Below are 24,526 nucleotides of genomic sequence, written 5' to 3'. Positions count from 1 at the left end.
AGATCATTTTTTCTATTACCTTCTTGGACCTGTGCAAATTGCAAATCTGCTCCAGCCCTATAGTTAATAGTTAATAGGCAATGGTGCCGCGTTCACCAGAATAACCAATTCTCGGTTATGTTGTAGCTCTCCTAACACAAACCAACAAACCAACAAAAGTCTGTCTGATTAGAGAATTAAAGAGGAGTTAGTCGACAGTTATTTTCTCTTGTTTCACTTTAAGACGTTTTGAACGACAAACCAAACTACTCGAAAGTAGTTGAGATTAGGTCCAATCCATTAGCCCAATACTTTCAGGGGTCGGGCATCCATCTCCATCTATCTATTCACAATGTGTGTGTATTGAAATAAGGAAACTGAGCAGCAGATAAATCATCCCAAGAAGTTCATCCGCAGTGTTCTTTTAGTACAGGACAGGATGAGTTTTACTTTCACATTGTGGAAGGCAATGCTGCAAAGGCTTTCTCCGCGGTGGCCTCTACTGCTCTATGCCGCAACGTGGACCACAATCCTGACCATAATAGTGGCGGTGGCGTCCTTCTCCCCTGAGTTGGCTTTTGTTTCTGCGGTAAATCCCACTTCTTCCTTCTCTCAGGCCTGTCGACTTCAACGACAACAAGATCAAAGGCAAGGAGGGCCTACGACGGTTAGAGTTCCGGTCGACGTTCCCGGGGAACTTTTCTGCCTGCCGGCTCATTTTTTCAAAAGGTCTAAAATGGACTTGCTGGTCCCCCCGGTTTTCGCAGCGGTAGTTGTAGCTACCTCCGCTTACGTAGTTAAGGCTTTGGCTTTATGGGAGATGGAAGATCCCCGAGACTAGGCCACGTACTTAGCTTGGGTATGGACCATGTACGGTCTCTGCACTCTGCATCCTTCGGATCCCAGGTTATTATTTACAGAGGATTAGTCGTAACGCATGCAGGTCCCTTTTCTTTTCATTAGTATTTTCTTTCAGCAGCGAAAAGCAAAGAACAGATAGCTACGTGCCAATCAGTGCAATGTAAGAATTTTTTTCTAATAGATCATCATTTTTTGGTTCAGAGGGGGAGAGATTCGATGTCGTCTGCAGGACTTGCAAACAAATGAAATTCTTTGTATCATAGTGGGGTATGGTTTCATCGACCACTTCAACGACCAAGTAAAACTTTCTACCTGTACTTAATTTCTCATCTTACTCTCAAACAGGCAGCCAGATTAGCTAGCTACATGGTGTACAAATGATTGATATAGGACCAAACTAGGAAATACAGTAGTAGTAGTACTAGTATATTTCATCAGTTTTGAGCCGCTGCATTCACCAACTTGTCGCTGAAGTCCCACAATCTCTTGGCTAAAGCTTTATCTCTTGCCAACTTGCTCGGTGGAAACTCATTGCAATCAAGAAAGTATTTTCCAGTCACACCTTGCAAACTCGGGTGGAGTGCAACATAGCATGTTGTGGCTGCCCCCTGCAAAGCGAAAACCCAAGCTGAAATTTTTATGCTTTACAAAACTTCTACCAGTAAATGAATGGACCACCAGACTGGTAGAGAGAATGGGATCTAGTCTCGCAAAGAGCTGCTCCGGGTAGGCAGTGGTTTCGTGCCCTTCCAGATGGGTTCTTTATACACAGTAGAGATGAAATTCCACCTTATCTAAACATGTATAATTCAGCAAACCTGACTAACTGCGTTCAATTTTAGGGTGTGAAACGCACCGATAAATTCTACTAAAGACCACTTTGTTATGTACAACAAGAAGCAATGGATCTCAATCTCAGGTGTTTCTTAATAACCCCATGTGCGTCCTTGAGAATCTTTGTGATTACTTTTGAAGGAAACTTCAGAAATGAGAAAAATGGAAAGCACAGAAACACCTGACTCTCTGTGTCTTAATCTAATTTGGAATGGGGGAAATCAAAACATTTAGTCAACCTCTCTATGCATTGATGTTTGCTGGATTTACCTGAGGCACATTCTTCCACAAGATAAAAGTGAACGCCTGCAAAACTCCTGCCAATGAACCTGAATTAATATCTGGAAAACAAAATAAGGCCGAAATGAAAATCCTCCTTGTGACATCAATACTTACTCATTAGCAGTGCAGAATGTCTCATGAGGTTAGTCATTATCAATCCTGGATGCACTGAATTGACCGTTATGTTCGCTCCCTCTTCCTGCCCATAGCAGAAGTTTGAAACATATTTGAGATGGAGAATCAGAAGTAGAAGGGCCACATGCTTTAAATCCCATTTTAGCTGCTGGACCAATGAATACACTTTGTTTGTTAAAGACCTTCAAATTTTAATGAACATTACTTTTTGCTCGCTCATCTTAAGAGTCTACTTGACTTCTACTAACCAGGAGGACGACATCAATATAGGACGTTACATCAGAGATGGGCAAATTACTTATTTTTTTTTCATGTTTTCTTAATTGATAATCGCAGTTTCCAAATGAGAGCATGACATTCTATACTCTTGACTTGTTTACCCAACAGAATGAAGAAACAAGCAGAACATGATTGTCACCACGTCTTTTTGCCTTCTACAGAACAATAAAAGTAACAGATACACACTTAGTGTAATGGTGGTTTTCTGAAATATAGACATAGAAGCATCAAGATCACCTGCAGACGTCGAGAGAGTTCATTGGCATGTAAAATGTTTGCTAGCTTGGATTGCCCGTAGGCCTTTTTGTCTGAGTAACTGGTATGAGGAGCATTACAGAGAATAGGAAGAACATGTAAAATTAGAATGGTGATCATTCTTTGCAAGAATAATGGGAAACAACCTGCACTCAACAGAATGCTGACGGGAGAAAACTGGCAAAGCACAAAACCTGTCTTTGTCGTTGATGCGATCAAATCGGATTCCTCCACGGTAAGTATGGACATGAGCCACGGATGACAAATTCACAATCCTACCCTCGATGCCTGTAGAATTTGCGGTGTGCTTCATTTTGTCAAGGAGAAGGTTCGTCAAGTAGAAATGACCTGAGAACAACCATTTACCCGACAAAAGAGATATGAGAGCGACAGTGACTAAATTTAGAAGCTGCTCGTTAGTTGATAAAAACACATACCAAGGTGATTAGTTGCAAATTGCATCTCTATTCCATCTTGAGAAAGCTGGTAGGGACAGAACATGACACCAGCATTGTTTCTGAAGATTCAATCATCTCATCTTTAGATTAGACTGAATAACTTCGACACTCTTCAAGTTTGACATCATTCAACAGGAATTTGCATATGAGAATACAGAAAAGATATATTAGGAGGGGAGAAAAGGAGATCACATTAGGATGTTGAGAGGAAGACCAAGGGCATAGAAGTCATCAGCAAAGGCCTTGATCGATTTGATCGAGCAAAGGTCGAGTTTTAGGACATCGACGCGAGCAGTTCCATTTTCCTTCACAATATTTTGCCTTGCCTCATTTGCAGCCTCAACATTTCTTGCAGCAATAACCACATGGGCTTTCCTCAGGGCCAACACTCTTGCTGTTTCAAAGCCTATCCCACTTGCACCGCCTGCACGATCTTGTCAACTGCATATCAATATACTGAGCCCAAACCACAAAAAAAAAAAAAAAAAAAAAAAAGAAGCCACAAGTTGCCAGGCGACATGATAAGAAAAGGGCATAAACTAGCATGATGCATGGCAGCTAAAATTTATTTAATTTTTTTTCTTCTCTGGGGAAAGAAAGGCAGCCCCCAATCCAACTTCCTTGAACGACGAGTGGGGATTAAAAAAATAATAAACAATTGAACCATCCAACCATCATGTCCTTTGTTCTTTTAGTCGTTGACTTTTTTTTCTTTTCTTTTTTTTTTTTTGATAGATCAACCATATGTCTTTTGCGCACACAAGAAGTGGTATCACAAACGCATGTCAGTCCTAATATGCAGTATAACATAAACGCAATGATGAAGAGTGCCACCACAAAAAAAAAAAATTTTTTCTTTTTTTAATGTATCAACTGGATATGAACGGGGCTCATCACCTGTAACGATAGCAGTGAGGTTGGAGGCATCAATCCCTTGCGTAACTTGTTCAGCAGTGGAAGCCGATCCGAAGCCACTCGGCCCTGGTATTCCCGTTATTAATCTAAACATCTTCCCACCCTAACAATCTATAATCAAGGAAAATGCTTTTCAAGCTAGTACCAGGTAGCGCCTGATTTCTTTTACACTGCATATAGCAAAGGCCTGGTTATATAGGATAGCAACCCGGGGAGTTATGGTGGGGTTGGGAGGTGAGGAGTTATGACTTGTGACTTTTATTTTTCTTTTGGTTGGGCCGCCGAGGGGGGGAGGGGGGTGTTGCGGGGGACTTGTGAGTTGTGACGATGTGTGTGTGTGTGTGTGTGTGTCCGTACGTGACATATACATATATATCTATACCTATATAGATTTACAGAGAGAGAGAGAGAGGGCGTAGAGGAAAATCCGTGGCTGAATGCATGAGTAGAAAGGGAAGGAAGCAAACAGAGCGAAAGAGAGATAAATATATATATATATGTGTGTATATGCGTACACGGCTAAGTAAAAATTCGGTGGTGATATAGGTGATAAATTTGGTTGTATTTACACTTGTGGAATACAGTCCTGGACACTGGACTCGGCATGCACGCATTTAATGCCCAGTTAGGCGTTGGTGGCTATCTCTAAATACTTCCACCAACTTTTCAACTGTACCTTACATTGTACAATCTTCAATCTTCAAGTAAAAATTGGACTTTGCATCAAGAAAAGGTAAATTGAACACACGAAAAAATGAACCACTCCACTTTTTATCATATTTCTCTTACACCTCTAGTTTGGTTGGTTCGCAGGTGTACCGTTTGCATTTTTTCTGAAAAACTGTGTACCGTTTTACTTGAACTAGATTGATTAAATTTCATGGTGTACTGCTACTATTTAATGAAATACTATGTCGTCTTTCCCAAAAAGATGCAAGGGAGTGAGTAGCTACGCAACTGCTGTATCTATAATGTATGTATGGTGCAATTCATGGTCCAGATGTATTTAATTTATAATTATATGATTGTGGTATACAACTTTTTTTTTTATTATTATTATTGTCCAATTTGTCATGTTTTTGTATATTAGTATTACTTTCGTGAGTCAGTAAACATACATTATAGTATATAGTGTAATTGAAATTGATAATTGCAAAAAATGGGGTCGGGATACAAAGGGCCTTTCTAGTCTCCAAAATAAAAAAATGAGACGTGTGGACAAAACTTTCTGTTGGCTCAGCATTATATTTTTGAGTAAATACTATATACACTGACAGTGCATGCACTGTGTCACCGTTGGATCCATGACACATATGTAAAAATTAAATTTTAGATTTAAATTTTATATAATTATCATTCATCTAATGTTGACAATATATACACTGTCAGTTTAGGAGAGATTAATCATATTCCCTCCGTCCCACTTTGATAGTCCTGTATTCCTTTTTCATCTGTCCCAAATTGTAGTCCACTTTCCAATTGAAAAATGTAATTGTATTTTAATTTTTCTTAAAATACCCTTATTCAATGTAAGTAGTTGTTACTATAAACCTACCTTATTTAAATGAGAGTTGATTCTTTTTTTACCATCAATTCAAGTTCCCATAAAGTTGTACCATATTTAATGTGAGGGTATTTTAGGAAAATAGCAATCTAAATTTACTTTTCCAACAAAGAAACAGGACTATCGTAGCAGCATTAGCTCACCAGGGACCGTTAGCTAGAAGCAGTTATATCTCTGCCGATAGCTTTAATTGCGTATTCATTATATTTGCCAGATTTACTCTTCAACTAATTTCGAGAGTTTCAGTTTTTGTCTTTAAAACAGAGCACATAACTATTTCATTCATTCTGTCCGTCATTCCTTCTAGCTATGCTCTTCTGGGCTTAAAACAACGGTAACGGCAACTGTTGGTGTTTTATCATCCCAAGTGATGGACTTGATTTACTGCTACTGCAGTAATGTACTGCCTATTTGAGGAAACCGCCCAAAAGCCTAGTAGATACAGCCTTCAAATCTTCCAATTTTTAAAGTTAGCGGAAGTGCAATTAGGACATATATATATATATATGTTGCTGCATGGTTTTGATTATTCAAGTTAATAATCCTAATAGATATATATATATATATGACTTGATAATAATTTTCCACACACGGCCTCTTTTGAATTGTAATTTTTTGCAGAAAAAGTTTGCTTTCCATAAGTACATTTTTCTATCACCTTTTATCTCATAATCATCAAAATCGTTACAATACTTTTTTTTTTTTAATAAAAACTCCTAAAAAAAGTAATCCAAATGAGCTTTGCCCAGATAATGCATTCACCGCATTGGGATTGATTTAGGGAACTACTATTAAATTAAAGCACATACTATAGTAAAACCTCTATAAATTAAGACCCTTGGAACAATATAAATTCTATTAATTTGAAGAGGTATTAATTAATCGATAAATTACTAATTTATTAATTTATCAAGTACACTTACGATTCTATCTAAGGAATATAAATCAATTAATATCTCCTTGATTCGTATCTATAATGTAATTCTAATTAATATTTTCAGTGTATGTTGTAATTGATACCATTTCCTATTATCAATAGATAAAAAAAAGATTTAGAAATACTAATTGATGGATGTCAACATACAATGAATTAGATTAACAATATTATGTATATAAATGACAATATTTTCGAAACTTTTAGATGCAATAAGAAAAATTAGGAATGAGATTCCGGTAGATTTAAACTATAAGAAAAAACAAGCAACAATAGCCTCATATTTTAGGATAATATGATATGTAATTTTAGTAATTCATTAATTTGTGATATGAATCCGACCAATATGTTATATAAGGTTCTCAAAAAAAGTAGTATCTTATTATTTGACCAAAATTATTAATTTAACTCATTAGCCCAAAATTGGGATCGAAAAATTTTATTATTTAATAGAGGTTATTCATTTATCGAGTACATGGTTTAAGCCTTTGGAAAAAAGAAAAAAAAAACTAAAAGGAACTAATATGACCGCCGAGAAGTTTATTAATTTTTAGGTCCCAAATTGAAGAGCAGGCTTAACATACATGTGGATCTAAAATATTTATCCAAAATGCTTAAATAAAGTCAGTATTTTATTATCTTAAATATCACCAATCTCGTGCGTTATAATTCCCTTGCCTCCTCAGGCGAAAGTAATACGCTTGCAGTTGCACGTCCTGTGTGTGAACATATAACTGTACTTCGTTTGCATCCCTACCTCTAATTATGGTCTATCAAAGCAGAACATGAGAGATTATAAAGAATGAAGATGACATTTTTGGTGGGCTGGCTCTTGCCAACTACTCGTGGTCTCGGTCGCCGCCAGCACCGCCACCTCCCCGTTTGCTACAGCTAGTGGCATTTAGTATTTATTCTAGTACGAGTACCATTTCTTGGGTCCATACTACGTGACAATCGACATGCCCTTTCTTCACCGCAGAAGGCTTCATTTCTTTCCTCCTTTCGCTTTCTTTCTTTCTATCTTTTTATTTTGGTTGAGAAAATGCAGACGGCTGCCGAATGAAGCGACCTTAATTACTGTGAAGGAAAAATGGCCAATTTAGTCCCTAAATTTTTTTTTCCGTCGATTTCGTCCTTAAATATTATTTGTAGCTAATTTAATCCTTAAACTTATATTTCGATTCCAATCAAGGAACTCAGCGGCTGAGCCACCGCACAATTTCCTTCAAGCTCCTAATTGAGCAACCCAAAAGGGGTATTTTAGGAACTTTTATGCTGGGGTTGTAACAAAAATTAAAAAGAAGTGGCATTAAAAAAAAAAGTATACACAAAATGTTGATTACTAAAACAGCAGTAAGAGGAGGAGGAGGAGCACCGACACTATTGCCGTTGCTTCTCCTCCTCCTCCTCATCGTCCCCTTCAACAATGCTGCTGCTGCCGCCTACAATTCCTCCGCTAAGCAGCAGACTCTCCAAACACAATCGAACTCCTACTTCAACCCAAAGCTTGCCCCTAAGTCCCTCTCTGCCTCCAAGAAATTTGAGGGCTTCTCCGACTTGGTTGACATTCGCTACCACATGGGCCTCGTCCTCTCCTCCCCGATCAACATCTACCTCATCTAGTACGGCCGGTGGGCCGCCTCCCACCAGCTCCTCATCAAGGACTTCCTCCTCTCCATCTCCACCTCCGATCGCCACGCCGCTCCCTCCCCCTCCGTTTCCCAGTGGTGGCGCACCGTCTCCCTCTACACTGACCAGACCGGCGCCAACATCTCCAGCTCCGTCCTCGTCGCCGGGGAGTACTCCGAACCCCACTACTCCCAGGGCACCCACCTCACCCGCCTCTCCATGTGGCAGGTCATCGCCGCGGCGGTCCGATCGAAGCCCTTCCCCGTCGACCACAAGAATGGCATCTACCTCATCCTCACCTCCGGGGACGTCACTGTCCAGGACTTCTGCCGGGCCATTTGCGGCTTCCACTACTTCACTTTCCCGTCCGTGGTGGGCTACACGCTGCCGTACTCTTAGGTAGGCAACTCCGGGAAGCAATGCCCGAAGGGGTGCGCGTACCCGTTCGCCGTGCCCGGGTACATAGGGGTAGGCGGGCTGGGAGCACTGGCCCCTCCGAATGCGGATGATAAGCGTGATCGAGCACGAGCTGGCAGAGCTGGCATCGAACCCACTGGTGAACGCGTGGTACGCGGGGGAGGACCCCACGGTGCCAACGGAGATCGGGGACCTGTGCGAGGGGCTGTACAGGACGGGGGGCGGGGGAAGGTATATCAGCGTGGGCGATGAGGAACAGAGAGGAAACGACGTACAACGTGAAGAGGATGAGGGGTCGGAAGTTTTTGGTGCAGTGGATCTGGAGTCCTATTTTGAAGGCTTGTGCCTGTCCGAATGCATTGGACTAGGATTCCCGGAGAGGCGATTCCCCTCTTCTCCTCTCCTGTCATCTAGAATCCTACTACTACTACTACAACTACAGTAGCAGTAACACTTTGCTAGTAGCGGAGGAGTAGTTGTAGCATACTACGACGATAGTACTCCATTATTCTTTTTAAGTCTGTCTGGTAGTCTACATTCATTCATTCTTGTTACAGCCTCACCATTGAAATTCCAAAAATACCCTTTTTGGGTTGCTCAATTAGAAGTTTGAAAGAAATTGTGCGGTGGCTCCGCCGCTAAGTTCCTGGATTGGAACCAAAATATAAGTTTAAGGATCAAATTGGCTACAAATAATATATAAAGACGAAATCGACGGAAAAAAAAAATTTAGGGATTAAATTGACCATTTTCCCTTACTATGAATAAGTAGTACTAGTGTATTATTCAAGGACAAGAACTGGCATGTGTTTCCACGTAACTCATGCATTTACTTGGATACCGATTGAGTTGACTTGCCCACTGCCCTTGCTCCCTCCGCTCCACTGATTACGACTTCGCAGTTTGCATCTTTCTCTGATTAACCCTTTGTTTCATTTTGCCCCTCGGGATCGGCTCGGATGGTGATGGGGTTGTCTCATTAGGTTCTACACCGTGTGGTGAGAGTTCGATTCCTTCTACTATCTTGGGAGGCGGGTGCACAAGCGTAGGAAGATTAGTTCGAAAGGGATACTCTTTGTATTGACAAAAAAAAAAAAACCCTTTGTTTCATTTTCAACATAATTTAGTTCTTCTCTATAATGCTATAAAAAATGTGGGCATCCCACTATAGGAGATTCCAACATAGGCAGAGCTGTTCATATATCCCCGTCTTGCTTTTCTCATACGGAGCTCCCTCGGTCTGGAATTCCATTTTGGTGCTCCATCTTCTACGGAAAAATCCCTTCTGCTCAGACGAGGGGATGACTGATGAGTGTCAATTTTATACATGACGAATGTTTATGAACTCAAAATCTTTACCATGTTTGTTTCAAGTGTAGACCATTATTACATGCTAACAACAATCGGAAACCACCTTTTTTTTTCCTTTCTTAAAAATAGGCCTTTTTCTTGTAGAGGTAGTCCTTTTTCTAATTAGTTCTTCTCGTTACGTGTTATGGATTTTGTGGAAAGATTTCGTTTGAGGATTAAGAAATTCATTTGTTTTTCTGGATAATAGAATTCTGATGAAATGTTGTTTTTGGTCCCGGAAGTTGAATATTAAAATTTGAAAGAACGTAATAAAAGCATAAGATTGAATTAAAACAATAACCTAATAATTTGGCAAACCAGCAGATCGCATTAGTCATTATGATGAAACGCCATTGCTTGCGAGTTCGATAGGCTCCACCCGGCCCAAGACGTCCAACTTCAACTCTGATTTCAAGTATGGGCCAATCCACTCCACTTCAATCTCTAAGTAACGCGACACATTTCAGGAGCTTATACGGGCTCTTTGCGAGCTTTCTGTCCAATTGAACCTAGCCTCACAGAATGATCTCACCACAATAAGAAAAACCAAGATTGGGTCGGGGTGGTAGTTTCATGGTGTGCTTTAATTTTCTACTTTAGTTTTTTTTTTTTTTAGTGAAGAAATGAATCTTTAATTGCTAGTTTGGGAGATTAGGAGGGAACAGAGGAAAAACATAAAAGATGAAAAAAGGAGGGAATAGCTTTTGATATTGTTTGGTTGTTTAAGAAGGAATTTGAATTATTTTAGATATAGGATTTATCCTTATACACTGACAGTATATACATCACTGCTATATGGATAATAATTAATTTGAATTTCAAATTCTATATATTTATATGCATTTAACCGAGATAGCGTATATATTATCAGCATATTTTGTTCAAATCAATCCAAAAATTGTCAAAACATCTTTACCACAGGGTAGTATAAAAAGCATATCTATCCAAATATTATAATCAAATTATTTCAATAAGTACATAGGTTATTTATAATATACCAAAAAAAAGAGTTATGGTTCCTCATACAAGGTAACAAATAGCATAGCACGATCATAAACAAATTATGCAAAAATTTATAATGCTCAATAATAGATTTTAAGGTAATTAAGTCAATTAAGTCAATTTTATACATAATAGTGTTTGGATAGCACAAATATTTCAAATAATATTTCGCTTCCATCATAAACACATTTTCCAACCCACCTTTTTATATTTTCAATTATCTTTTTATCTCACATACATCACATCACAAAAAGTGCTACAGTTATTATTCTAAATAATATTCCAAATAATAATCTACCCAAATACTAAAAATGGTATGGACATTCCATTTCGAGATCAGACATTATTGAAATGACTTTTTTTCCCTATCATCATGAGCATTTCGATGTACCAAACGAGATGGAAGAGTATTCTCCTAACTCCCGATGTACCAAACAAGGCATAATAGTTCTCGAATTCCACGCGTACTTTTTTATTAAAAAAAACCACAACAGTGTTTTTTTTTTTTTTTTATAACACCAGAACGACAAACATGTTTGAAACAAATTAACATGAAAAAGAGTAGGCTAAAAAAAAAGAAAAAAAGAAAATGATGCCTCTAGAATATACTGTTAATCAATACCGAGTGTAACCAGAAATATACGACTCAAACAGAAATAGAAAAAAGAAAAGATTTTTCCCTCGAATAAATACTGGACTACTGGGTAATTTGTGGCCCCCCACCACCCCAAAAAAAAAAAGAAGAGAAAAAATCCAAATCAGCTCCGCTCCGTTGCCAACTCAGTGCATCTGCATACCAGCCGTTATGCACATCACAGGCTTTTTTGACGCTGTCGGCCATCTTCCTTCTTTCTTCTCTTCCCAATTCTCTTGTAAGTTGTTTCATTTTTTTTTTTTAATAATAAAAGACAAAGACTAATTGGAATTCTTGCTCTCTTTCCTCTCTCTCCATATGTCTTCATCCATATGTTTCGATCACATTGTCGTAACTTTTATTTAGCTATCTTTTGATCTACGCGGATCCGGGATTCGCAGCATATCGGGATCGGGTACTCCCAAATCCCCATCATCGGAGAGGAAGGAGATCGGATACGGCCGTCCAAATTGATCCCTAATGGCGGCATCCCGGCGCCTCAGAGAGCTCCAATCGCAGCTTGGCAACAAGATCTGCGTCGACTGTTCCCAGAAAAATCCGCAGTGGGCTTCAGTCTCCTACGGCGTCTTTATGTGCTTGGAGTGCTCCGGGAAGCACCGGGGCCTCGGCGTCCACATCTCCTTCGTCCGATCCGTTACCATGGATTCCTGGTCCGAGATCCAACTCCGCAAAATGGAGCTCGGCGGCAACGACAATTTCAATAATTTTATTTCCCAGTATGGGATCCCTAAACAAACCGATATCGTCACCAAATACAATACCAAAGCCGCCTCTGTTTATAGGGACAGGATCCAAGCCCTCGCCGAGGGCAAACCTTGGAGGGATCCTCCTCCCTTCAAGGAAACCCTCAGCGGGGGCCCCACCAGTAAGCCGCCGCTGTCTAGTGCTGGGGCATCTGGGGGTAGTCGGACTGCAGCCTCTTCGGGGTGGGATAGCTGGGATAATTATGACGATGGCGGGTTTAGTAGTAGCAACACTAGTAATAATATCAGGAGAAATCAGACGGTGGGGGATTTTAGGAGTGGTGGTGGCACCGGTAGCACTCCTGCTCGATCGAAGTCCACTCAGGATATTTATTCCCGGGCGCAGCTGGAGGCTTCGGCTGCCAATAAAGAAAGCTTTTTTGCGGGGAAGATGTCGGAAAATGAGTCGAGGCCTGAGGGGATTCCGCCCTCCCAAGGGGGAAAGTACGTCGGATTCGGGTCCAGCCCTGCTCCCATTCCCAGGAATAATTCTCAGGGAGATGTTTTCTCTACTGTTGCTCAGGTACACTTTTTCTGATGTGTGGGTCCACAATTACAATAGCGTTTCTTCTAGGTTATTGATGCCAATCAGCCTGTGTGGCATATAGCTGATGAAAATGTGATCGTGGTTTAAACAGGGATTCGGCAAGTTATCGCTGGTGGCTGCTTCAGCAGCACAGTCGGCAGCTAATGTCGTTCAGGCAGGTGCTACAGAGTTCTCTTCGAAGGTACTGTTATGGCTATCCATATTGCTTGAGTGGTCAGTGATTTACTCATCTTAAAGTGCCTGTAGATGGTGTGAAGAGCAATGACAGTATAGTTATAGCAAAGTCTTGCTTTGCTGTTGCTTAGGTGTTGAATGATAATTGTTGTTAGCACTTGAACGTTGTAGCATAGGTTTAGCAGTTGTATTTAATTCTGCTACTTAAGAATTTGAAGTGATTCTTTCTTATGGAATAGGTCTATAAGGTTAGGCTGATGCACTACATGTCTAAAGTGGGTTTCTGAATGGTATACAGATTACGTTGGATTTGTTATAGAATGATGGGCCTCAGGTTCTAATCTTTAATTCATGAAGGATACTTCTATCTTTATTTTTCATCTGTTCTGCTTATTTCCTTTATTTGCATCTTGCCCATGATGTAAGTGATGTTCACCCTAGATCAGTTTTTCCATGTACCATATTTTTGAAGAAATGTCTTCTAGTGGAAATTATTTTCCTCTCAAACCAAAGAAATCCATTTTTATGTGGGCAGATTGGATATTACTCAGGGACAGTCTAAAAAGCAGTAGTGCATTCATTTTAGGATGTAGGTAGATGTGTAAATAAAGATTTTATGAATACATATCATGCCAATACCAGTAATGATCCTTAATATGCCCAAATGCCCCATATGCAGTTAAGATTTGGCAACAAGCTTGTGAACTCTTGACTAAGTAAAATGAGTGATGTGTGATGACTGCATTTAGAAAAGGAATAATTTCACATACCTCCCCTGAGGTTTTCGGTATTTGCGGGAAGCTCCCCTCTAGATCTAAAAATTACACCTAACTCCCCTATTTTCACTGTTTAAGTAACATTGTAGGCCCAAAAGACTAGGCTTTTTCTGAAAAATCCTAAAATACCCTTGGGATATAATTCACAGCAAAAATAAAGAAGGAAAAAATGGTTCATTATCTCTATTTCATTCATCCTTGCTTGCTTTTACCAGTGCCCATCTACATCCAATTTATCACTAAATAAACACTCGCCTTTGCTCCAAAGTCCCTCTTTTGTCTACAGCCTACCAGTGTAAACCATTGAATCAACTAAAAATGCAGTATCATATACCTAAAAACTTACCTACGATCTCATATCAACCTCATATATCCCTAAACTCCACTTTCATGATTGCCACCTTTCTAATACAAAATAGTGCAAGTCATCACCCTAACACGAACACCCAATATACTCCAGCACCGAGTTTCAAGTTAGTAAAATTCTATCTTTGTAGGACCATCACCAATAATTGCAAATAAACACAATGTAGTTATAGATATACCAGGAACATATTTTCCCATAACAACCATACTAGTATAATCTTTATTTAGTCCCTCTTCCATTTCCGACCCATAATTTTTTAATTTTTTACCACTATCTTCATTTCTTGATTTCCATCTAGTTTGACAACGAAATCATCACTCAACTTGTTGTTTGACAATTTCAATTTGCTAATACCTACTAAAAATTGAAAACAAAAATGGGTGCAAAGAAGCTCTTTATTAGTATTGAAAGAGAGAGAATTGGGAATAGACACCCTGATGCGTAAGCACTAGTGGCTGGCATGCATGGTGATTTTGCTAGTGGTGGCAATACACATTTGGTAAATGGGAATAGATAAATGAGTTTGGAAGAAATGAAGATGTAGGATGGATACGATAGAGAGTTAAATGTGGAAGGCTATAGTTTGAGTCATTACTTGACAATAGATGAGAGGAGCCGAATGAAATTGTCAGAAACCTCAAGGGAGGTTTCTGAAATTATCCTTTTAGAAAAGCTAATGTAGCCCTAGCAGCTAAAAAAAGAAGTAGCTGAAGATGCGTTGAGCTCTTTTCTGAATTTAATTTTCCAAAAGAAAGGCCTTAAATTCTTAACCTCCCATGAGCAAACAAACCTTCATGTAATATTGGCAATAGCTGCTTCAGCTGTAGGGGGGTTTGTGTTATTAGAGTTAACATTGAAGAGTCTGATCTTGTATTAGACCACTAGAAAATTTAAGGCTATGAAGTTAGGCACCTGAGTTTTTGCATTTACTAGTTCTAACAATCCATATCTGTCAGTTTTTTAAGTTGTTAATGCAGTGTTGTGATTCCTTAGTGGTTGGTTTGACTGAAAATTTAAGCAATTTGCATTACGATCTTCTTGCAGGTGAAAGAGGGGGGCTATGACTACAAGGTGAATGAAACTGTCAATGTTGTAGCTGCTAAGACGACAGAGATAGGACATAAGACATGGGGTATCATGAAAGGTGTCATGGCTTTGGCATCACAAAAGGTTGAGGAGTATGCAAAGGAAGGTGGTGTTAGCTGGAAGAATGATGGCTGGCAAAGGAGTGAAAGTGAGACAAATGGTTATTATCAGGAGTTTGGACAGGATTCGAAAGGATGGAATTCTCCTGCTGCTGGGCAGCCCTCATCTGGTCGGCAGTTTAATTCTGTCAGTTCTGGGTCCTGGGATGATTGGGATAGTAAAGACAATAGGAAAGAAGAATCAAGTAAAGGGACAGCATCTCATAATGGGGATAGCTGGGCAGGCTGGGATGATAACAAAGATGATGGATTTGATAACTTCTACCAGAGTGCATCTGATAGCAAGGCTGTCGGTTATAATGGAAAATCAGATGCTAAGTGGACGGAAGGAGGTTTTCTCTAAGGTTAGTGATTGGCATTCCGAATGCTTATTCAAAATGCACCCGTTCGATTTTTTGGTTCTTCCAATTCAATTCAACGACATAACTTGTTGGAACGATCTGTCTGTTAGAAATAGTCTATATATGTAAAATTGCCAACTCAATTGGCTAATTGCCCACAATGGACAAAGTATTGACTCCATAATTTGTGTTTTTGAGGACTGATAATTGTTTCTTATAACCTAGATTTGCATTTGGATTTGTAAACGACTTTTTTTTTTAAATGTCTACTTGGTATACTCGAACTTTTCTGCAATTACTATGACCCTAGTCATTGTTAACTGTGCTTTATTTACAGATATGTATCTCTGTAGAGCAATTTTGATATTTCTTTTGTCAAATTCAGAAATTTCCAGCTGTTGTTGCTTGCACACGTCAGATTGTACGAGAAGTTATTGCTGTTTTCAATTATTTGGTATGCTCGCTCGAGTGATTCTGGACTTGGGCTCATTCGTGTCCAACTTTGAAGAGGCTGAACTGAGTACGCGCTACTGCAGCCAAGTCTATTAGAAGGAAATGGAACTCTTTTGTCAAGAAAATAGCTGATCGTTTTTATATCATCCCATGATAAGATCAATGGATAAGTTGGACTTTTAGTTTCATTTGTCCCACTAGCGAGTGTGCATTTCATTTGGCAAACACAGAATTTAGATTTCTCGGCGTCTTCTGAAATTTAGATTATATATATATATATATATATATATTCATGGAGAATGATTGCAGCAGAAACCTATATATCAATATAGTGAAAAAAAAAAAAAAAAACGTGCAGCTACATTGGCTGGTATGAAGTTGTAGTTGCAAATGCAGATCAACATACATAGTAGTTGTTTTAGAACTAATGAAAGAGTTCCACGCGAACATGCAAAGGTCCTACTTAACTTGATTTCACAGGCCTTACTTAATTTCATTTAACGTGTTCGCTGAGCATGTTAATTAGCAAATAGGGTATACATGTGTATGTCATCTTGCATTTTAGGCACATAGGCATCTTGTAAAGATAATATTTTTTTAATAAACAAAATACTTTGACTCTTTTCTAGAGGTGTTAAAATGGGTGACTCAGGTGGGTTTGAATTGGTAAAATGGGTAATGAGTATAAGTGAGTTAACTTATTTATAACTATTTAATTAGATGGATATAAATGGATAAGTCAAAAAAAAAATTGGGTAATCCAATTATCCATTTATAGTCCATTTATTTTAACTTTTTTGTAAATTCATTTAAATTCATCGTTGCAAACTAAGTTATCAATTTATACTATCATTTACACTCATCATTAGTTTTAAATATTTACTTATAATACACAATAAACTTAATTACCAAAATTTTCTTATCCGTACTCTATGTCGTAAAATTACATACTATTTAATAATAGAACAATAAGAGTATAAAAATTTGAACTGAGTATTATAAAAGTTAACATAAAAAATTAGTTCAAAAATTTTGAACCCCTAACATTTTTTTCATATGTAAATTTAAAATTTCATTATGGAAAGGTAAGAAAAGAGGCTAAAACTTGTCATAAATTGATCATATTGAAACATGAGTAAGTTAACAAATGAAGAGAAAATAAAATAATAAGATAAAATCAATAAATAATAATAATAATGAAACAAAAGTAATCAATATCATGATAAAATGAACAGTTTAAAAAAAAATGGGTAAGGGAAGAGAGGAGGTTTGGGAAAAGATAATTTTAAATGGGTTAATTGGGTTTGATGGATATTATTGATTAACCCATTTATACGTATATGTAAAAACTTAATATACCCATATTCATCTATTCATGGGCGGGTATAAATAAATTTAGTTAAATGGGTTTATTTGCCACCTATACTCTTCACCTCCAATTATATAAATATTATGCTTTCTTTCCAGTTAGTCATAAAATAATGGAAAAAAGGTATTCAGTTAAGGATTTTGGTTGATTGCCCTTAAAAATTGCTTATTTCACTTTGGTCTTTACTTTATAAGAGCCTAAGAGGGAATGAATTAAAAAAGAAAAAAGTTTTCACATATATTAGAGGGGACAGCATATGGACAAGCGACGATGTAGGTTATGGGCCCGAGGTGACTGTTAAGTCGAACAAACGAAAACAAAGAACGTTACCAATTGGCATCGCCCGGACTCGAAACGGAGACCTTCAGTGTGTTAGACTGACTGATAACCAACTACACCACTTCTTATTGTTTTCTTATTGTTGTGTTCTTGAGGTGCCATTTTATTTGGATAGAGTATTATTTAAAATAATTATTATAACATTTTTTGTGATGTAATGTATGTGAGATAAAAAAATAATTGAAAATATAAAATGTGAATTAAAAATTATATTTGTAATGCAAGCAAAATATTATTTGGAATAGAGTCACCATCCAAACAAACCCATCTGGACTGTGCCGGCCTTCCACAGCCCTACCTTGGAAATGAACAGAAGATTCCTGTTCCAGTTCCAGTTCCACCCACCCGAACGCACGAATTCTGGGCCCAAAACATGTGAACAGGAGCTATTTTCTGAAGTCGGCGACTTGAAAAGGTGTGCTGTTCACTATGATAAGAGTCGCAAATCAAAGGTATCGTCACCAAGGAACTTTTGGCTTGAAATGCAGTCTTTCCTGGAATATACTCTTCTGCTTCTCGCAGGGAAAAGCAGAGGTGATTTGTTCCCATGGAAAAGATACAGAGGCAGCAATTAGACATAAAAATCGTGTTGAACTAGATGGAGAGCCTATGAAAGTTGAGATTGTTGGTTGGAATGCAGCTGCTCCTTCCATTTTTTATCTGCCTACTAATGTGCAGAAGACTCAAAACATTGCTCCCTGAAAATTAGCAGTTAGCCTTTCAATGCTCTTCATGAAGAAAACCCTTCTGTGATTGTGGCGCTGAAATTGGGTCATTATTCTTTGAATGTGTTTCGTGGTATTTGCTTGCACTTAAGTCACTCCAAAAGGAAATGTCTTGTTAGATGCCAAATAATCGTCCTCCGGAAGAACACCGCACATCAAAATCAGTCCTATTTCTCTTTTTTTTTTTTTTTTTCTGAACATTAATCTTCTCTTTTAACACAGCAAATTAATCAAGTGGAGATATCCTACTAGATGATAGCATCAGACGTAAAATAAACCACATAACCACAAAGGAGAAATTGAAGGGAAGAGCCAGTTCAGGAATCCCTCTTAAAACAGTTTTGAAAAAATTAACATTTTTTAACATCCGTAATTCCCAACCCTAACCCTAAAAGTCTTACCCAGTGACCCAACCCGCCTATTTCGAAAAGATATACCACTACCACATGATGATCAATTTTCGCAACAGCGCGCTAAAACCAAACCAACTACAATCATTCCCTAACCCCCTCTCTTTCTTCAGCCGCCAAAGCCGTAGAGAGTACGTCCCTGCCTCTTCAAGGCGTAGACAACGTCCATGGCGGTTACAGTCTTGCGACGGGCATGCTCTGTGTAAGTGACGGCGTCACGAATCACGTTCTCCAAGAAGATCTTGAGGACTCCGCGAGTCTCCTCGTAGATGAGACCACTGATACGCTTGACTCCACCCCTCCGAGCCAAACGCCGTATCGCCGGCTTCGTGATGCCCTGGATGTTATCCCTCAGGACCTTACGGTGCCGTTTCGCACCTCCCTTGCCCAATCCCTTGCCTCCCTTTCCTCTTCCCGACATTTGAAATCGAAACGGATGCAGATACTACCACTAATCTAGTCGATTAAGAAGGAATAAGCCAAATAAGAGAGAATTCCGATTACATTGGAGGCTTGTGTTTGCAAACTTATATAGGGGAGCCTTTGTGGAGCGGAGAGGAGGAGGACCGTTGGGTTTCAAATGTTAATCCACGGCTGAAATTCGCGATCCGGAACGAATAGATTAGATGATTTTGAGACGTCGATAAGGCTCAAATTGACGGTTAATAATCCATGATTCTGGATGACGCGGATCGTGGCTTTTTTTATGTTTTTTAATTTTTCCTGTAAACGGTAGAGACGCGCGCACACAAATTAGAAACACGGGCAAGTTAACTCAATTCATGTTTTTTAATTGAGGGTGATCTTGGTAAATTGGGGTGGTCCGGGCTATTGCGTGATTTTCAAAATTTGAAATTTCATCAGAGAATTTCGAATTTAGCGGCGGAGCAATTTTCATCTTCTGGGAGCCTTGGACATCATAGCCACAGGTGGCAAACAGTCCTATAGGCCCAAATTCAGCCCATCGTTGCTGATTTTATTGAGCCCGAATGTTACAACACCACTAATCAGAAAAAGGGCCTACCCTTCAACATTTTTGGTTTCTTTCTTGAGCAAAATTTATTTATTTTATTTCAATTGCAGCATTTTTTTTTTTTTTTGGAAGGGAAAAGATAGCACAGCATTCCTTAATAATTTCCAAGGATGTAGGATAGATACAAACACTACACTGCTGGCAACAGGAATGCCACCGCATGCATCTACAGTGATTAGGTCCACAAAAAAAAAAAAAAAGGCAAAAGAGGGTGTTGAAAAAAGAAAACCTTATGTGTCATTGCTAAAGAAAAAAGGAAAACAATAGAGTATCATGTTGACATCGCTAACAGATTGCTGCTTATGTTGGCCCACACCTGTTAATAATGACATGAAAATCTCATACCTTTCGCCATCACTGGCCAATAAGAGCGCGCTATTATGAACAGTCACCGCAGTTGCCTTTTCTTTCTTTGAGGTTCAGACCTACTCCCTTAACAAAAGAAAAGCTTCCATGTGAATGACAGTCAATATATAATCTCCAGGTCAATTACAGTGGTCACAATTAACTAATAAGGTTAAATAAAAAAAAAAGTCCAATAAACCACGGCTCTCAACAGTAGAATGTAAATGTCGAAGTAAAGATTCTACCATAAGATTAAAAAATGAAAAATTAATGATGACATGATGCAGTTCACAATGGAATTGTGCACATAATTTTCGCCTTCCAGATTCATTCTATCTCCTTTTCTCTGTTCACTTTATTGTCTATTACAAGTCTTGATATGCAAAGACACCACACAGAAAACATAAAATTCAAATAAATTGGGCATAAATTTTTCTACCCTTTGATTAGTGACAGCACACAAGGCACATTCAGATTACATTAGTTCCAAGGTCTAGCAGAATCTATCAAATTGTCTTCGCCTCATAGAGCAACACACCTTTAGTATGCTGGTTGAGTTGCGGGTCCTTGATTCCCATAATTCGACGATCCTGAAAAAAAAAAAAAAAAATCAAATTATACTGACGTTAACAAAAAAGGGTGCAGAAATAAATCGGAGATGCTTGAGCTGAAAGTGAAGGTATCTTGTAGTAACCAACTAAAAAGCAAGTTCAGAAGACATGAAAAATCTGCTTAACAAAGGAATTCAGATGAAAACTCCTTACCCTATATTAATTTCCCAGCAGCTATTAAAGATATGTTGGCTAGCGTATGAATGCATTAATTGTATTATTTTTTCACGCCATTTTTTTTACAACACGAAGATTTTAGCCAGAAAAGAAGTTGATAAAATAAACCAGATACGTTAGATGTTCAGCATGTACCCAGACTATCCAATCAGCAGAAAAATGTAGCCAGAGCATCCCGAGTATCTTCCAAAAACATAAAAACAAATAGAACTCGTACGAAGCGATTCCTTCATTTAACCTGAAGCAACGTATCATAGCCCACAAAGATGAATCTGCAGATATATCTTTTCGAATGTATTACTTGCATGCATAACCTTATCTTAGGAGAAGATTGTCAGTAAGAATCTTGGCAAGAACTACTTGTAGCCTAGAGGTTGTGAAAATGTTAGGTGCACAATACTAAATGCAGCGACTAACCGCATCATACACCGCTCTTTGGTTGCGCCAAAACTGCATGGTAGGAAGAAGCAATCTCCCTGCACGACATGGATTTATATAGTCAAAACCCCATCAAGACAACGTCACTCATTCTCAACCTATTTAGACAAGACACACAGCCATACGATCTCAGGAACTAAATATTACCTTAAAAGTACTCTAACAATTAGACAGAATTGTTTGGCAGGGGTTTGGGAGAAAGGAACAGTCACCGTTATGGTTGAAAATCTTACCAGATCTGGATCTTTGAAGACTTAGAGATTCAGGTAAAGCAATAAAGCTCTCCTCCTTCTTCTTACGAGTTATAGGACTTCCCTATGCAAACAGATGGAAAACGAACCAATTTATACATCAACCAAGAATAAGCTAGTACTAATAAGAGAATGGAGCATAAGTCTCAAAACAAATATGGAAAAGAATCAAGTCAGAACTTTGCGAATACACATGTAAGCATTCACAAAAGATACCATAAAATTCTCCAGTTTCACCAAAAAACTCCTCAATTACGAAATTTGAACTTCTATACCTTTCATCTACAGCTGTTAGACATCCACGTACTCTTATCTGATATTAGACATCAAATTAAGATCGTGAAGGCAGAATCAAGTTAAAACCACACAGATTGGGGTAGTAGGATTTTTATACTTGACAAAAATAAATATCATGCAAAAGAGGCATCCTTTTAATATAAATTCCTAAGATATGTGAACCCAAGCATCATGGAAGACCAAAAGGGACCAAAGAACACAGTTTTACATGCATAGTGATATAGACATACTCACAAATAGGTATACATCTTTGATGAAAAAAGGCAAGGCATGTGTTTTCTAACCTTCTTTACCGAGAAGTTTGCAGGGTTAGGTATAGGTCGTTTACTAGCACCTGCATTTTTCTCCCTTTTTTTACCTACACCGCCAAGCCAACTTGGCGAATGCATCACTTTACGAGCCCTTTTCCTAATGCGCTTGTTTTTCTGATCTTGTTTTCGATCCCCGTCAGTAAACATATTAGCCTGGTCAGATGGAGGATCAGAGTTCTCTTCAAACCCTGCTTGTGCTAGAGGTTGCCTGACATTATCATCAAGACTATTTCCAGATAGTTCAAGAGTTTCCATTTGTTCGATTGAACAATTACTTGAAGATAGTTCCTTTCCTGAAGCTTCAGGAACCATAGGAGATAAACCTGACTCATCCCTACAGTAGCAATCACTATGACAAAATTTTGCAAGAACCCGACTTTCTTGCTGTGAAACAGCGTCAGAAGGTTTTGCCCCTCCACTTTTTGACTTACTGCTACTTTCGTTTCTGCCTCCGGCTGGACTATCTTCTATACTGGAATTTTTTTTGCAATTGTCATCTTCTGCTTCTTCACTACTTGCATTCTTGTGATTTATGCGGGGACAGTCAGTAAAATCTACTGTAACTGGCACCACTGTAAGAAAAAATAAGCAGCAAAAGAATTTAGAGACAGTCATACATTTAGGAACACCCCACAAAATAGAATTTTCAGCAAATGTGAATCATCCAAACAGCTGAACAGTGTACCTATTCCTGCTTCTGGGGATAAATTTTCAGAATCACAGTTACTTTGTGCAGCGCCCATAGTGGGAGATTCTCCTCCAAAGCAATTAAGTGCATACTCCTCCCAATAAGGAGGAAAGCCAATAATAAAATGGTCAAATACCTGTTAATAGAATCAATCAGAGCTATGGGACAAAACAGCTAAAGTGGCTGCAGAAAATTTTAGAGTGCTCAGTCAGTAACCCATAGCAAGTATGATGCCATTAGTTGCTTCAAATTTTGAGTGGGAATAAGTTGTTGGTTTGTTATATAAACAATCTCCGTGCTGCTTAGCTAACTCAAGTGAAGTAAAACTCTTTAACATGCCTCGGATGGAAACCCATTTTCTTCTGTTCTAGCCTTGTTGATTAGGCCTTTGATGATAATCCATACACCGTCAGCAGTCTCAAGGTTAAAGAGATCATGTCTCTTCAGGATTGGTGCAGAGGAAAATACACGCAGAGCTTGTTCACTACAGCACAACAAAAGATGAAGTCAATACTTTAAGAGGTTTGCTTTCCTTGCAATGGATAGTTCACTGAGATCAGTATAAACGGAACAGGACGATTTGCAAACCAAATAATGCCAAAGGACCAAATGTTACAGAAAACAACAGAATTCCCATTAAAATATAAAATGCGTTGCTCAAATTCTTGAAAAGTGGGCAACATTACACCAGCAATATGAGTACAGAAAAAGGAAGGTGGCAAAAACATAATGAGATAAAAAATACACCCACAATTGAACTAAAAGTAAGATTATAAAATTAACCTCAAATAGACAGACTACGGAATTGATAGCACCTGTCCAGACCAGTGCGAAGGTACATGGATTTCCAACTTAAAAAAAAAAAAAAAAAAAAGCTCTGGCGTTTGCTTCTACATCTCATTATGACAAATTAAAACCCAAAATTCGTCAACAAGTTTAACGACCATGGATGATATATGAAATATGACTGCACAAAAACAGAAAAAAGCCCACAAAAACTAAATGAATGTACTCTCGATGAGGGATCCCGGCGATCGCAAGTCGCTTTCCGCGAAAGTCCTTTTCGGCCTTGACCAACCACCAATCGCTGAGGCCAACCTTTTTTTAGACCCAAAAAAAAAAATTATGAGGAGACAAAAAGAGAAAAATTAAAGAGTGAAGTGAAAATTAGGGATTTTCCTCTACACTTGAAACCAAACTTACAGTGGTCTGAAAATAAGATCTGGAAGTGGAAGTGCAATTGTTGGGGGTCGAAGGAGTGGTCATTTGCATCTATGAAGCTCTGTCGACGAGCGCATTGGCAGCAGATGATGATGATGAGAGTTGACAGTTCAGCTCTAATGTAGCGGGAAACTGAACGGTTTTTGCTTAATTATT

At 38.6% G+C, this 24,526-nt stretch overlaps 5 protein-coding genes and 1 pseudogene across 11 annotated transcripts; 3 read left to right on the top strand and 3 right to left on the bottom strand.

Annotated features, from left to right (window-relative positions):
- The first annotated feature begins 356 nt into the window (after nt 1-356).
- On the top strand, nt 357-931 carry LOC113695000 (uncharacterized). Its single transcript, XM_027213946.2, has one exon. It carries the CDS (start codon nt 419-421, stop codon nt 818-820), a length of 402 nt encoding a protein of 133 aa, XP_027069747.1. The 5' UTR covers nt 357-418; the 3' UTR covers nt 821-931.
- Nucleotides 932-1,059: 128 nt separating this feature from the next.
- On the bottom strand, nt 1,060-4,230 carry LOC140009266 (short-chain dehydrogenase TIC 32 B, chloroplastic-like). Of its 3 annotated transcripts, none has more exons than XM_072054310.1 (8): nt 3,981-4,230; nt 3,276-3,507; nt 3,063-3,142; nt 2,820-2,973; nt 2,608-2,686; nt 2,071-2,239; nt 1,945-1,991; nt 1,060-1,448 (listed from the first exon to the last, which is right to left on the bottom strand). In XM_072054310.1, the coding sequence occupies exons 1-8, from the start codon at nt 4,090-4,092 to the stop codon at nt 1,275-1,277; spliced, it is 1,047 nt and encodes a 348-aa protein (XP_071910411.1). In that variant the 5' UTR covers nt 4,093-4,230; the 3' UTR covers nt 1,060-1,274. The 3 variants fall into 3 exon arrangements, with proteins under 3 accessions (XP_071910411.1, XP_071910412.1, XP_071910413.1); XM_072054311.1 differs by having other exon boundaries at nt 2,071-2,236; XM_072054312.1 differs by having other exon boundaries at nt 2,071-2,155; nt 3,981-4,226.
- Nucleotides 4,231-7,828: 3,598 nt separating this feature from the next.
- Nucleotides 7,829-8,910, top strand: LOC113695680 (protein EXORDIUM-like 5; annotated as a pseudogene).
- Nucleotides 8,911-11,626: 2,716 nt separating this feature from the next.
- Nucleotides 11,627-16,343, top strand: LOC113695959 (probable ADP-ribosylation factor GTPase-activating protein AGD6). 3 transcript variants are annotated; one of them, XM_027215198.2, is made up of 5 exons: nt 11,627-11,766; nt 11,895-12,815; nt 12,931-13,020; nt 15,201-15,705; nt 16,088-16,343. In XM_027215198.2, the coding sequence occupies exons 2-4, from the start codon at nt 12,009-12,011 to the stop codon at nt 15,702-15,704; spliced, it is 1,401 nt and encodes a 466-aa protein (XP_027070999.1). In that variant the 5' UTR covers nt 11,627-11,766; nt 11,895-12,008; the 3' UTR covers nt 15,705; nt 16,088-16,343. The 3 variants fall into 3 exon arrangements, with proteins under 3 accessions (XP_027070999.1, XP_027071001.1, XP_071910410.1); XM_027215200.2 differs by having other exon boundaries at nt 11,930-12,815; nt 16,088-16,280; XM_072054309.1 differs by lacking the exon at nt 16,088-16,343 and having other exon boundaries at nt 15,201-15,833.
- Nucleotides 16,344-18,883: 2,540 nt separating this feature from the next.
- LOC113694799 (histone H4) lies at nt 18,884-19,514 on the bottom strand. The gene has a single exon (XM_027213674.2). The coding sequence runs from the start codon at nt 19,417-19,419 to the stop codon at nt 19,108-19,110; it is 312 nt and encodes a 103-aa protein (XP_027069475.1). The 5' UTR covers nt 19,420-19,514; the 3' UTR covers nt 18,884-19,107.
- Nucleotides 19,515-20,109: 595 nt separating this feature from the next.
- LOC140003732 (uncharacterized) lies at nt 20,110-24,509 on the bottom strand. Of its 3 annotated transcripts, XR_011816667.1 has the most exons (10): nt 24,353-24,509; nt 24,162-24,247; nt 23,489-23,633; nt 23,147-23,285; nt 22,435-23,033; nt 21,836-21,917; nt 21,582-21,640; nt 21,300-21,402; nt 20,915-20,966; nt 20,449-20,463 (listed from the first exon to the last, which is right to left on the bottom strand). XR_011816667.1 is itself a non-coding variant. In XM_072054307.1 (9 exons), the coding sequence occupies exons 1-9, from the start codon at nt 24,419-24,421 to the stop codon at nt 20,420-20,422; spliced, it is 1,275 nt and encodes a 424-aa protein (XP_071910408.1). In that variant the 5' UTR covers nt 24,422-24,509; the 3' UTR covers nt 20,110-20,419. The 3 variants fall into 3 exon arrangements, 1 of the variants encoding a protein (XP_071910408.1); XM_072054307.1 differs by lacking the exon at nt 21,300-21,402 and having other exon boundaries at nt 20,110-20,463; XR_011816668.1 differs by lacking the exon at nt 20,449-20,463 and having other exon boundaries at nt 20,676-20,966.
- Between the last annotated feature and the right edge of the window lie 17 nt (nt 24,510-24,526).

Source organism: Coffea arabica, chromosome 6e, assembly GCF_036785885.1.
Source record: "Coffea arabica cultivar ET-39 chromosome 6e, Coffea Arabica ET-39 HiFi, whole genome shotgun sequence".
Classification (NCBI taxonomy): domain Eukaryota; kingdom Viridiplantae; phylum Streptophyta; class Magnoliopsida; order Gentianales; family Rubiaceae; genus Coffea; species Coffea arabica.
Note: the sequence above shows the minus strand (reverse complement) of the source record. Positions and strands in the feature narration are given on the sequence as shown.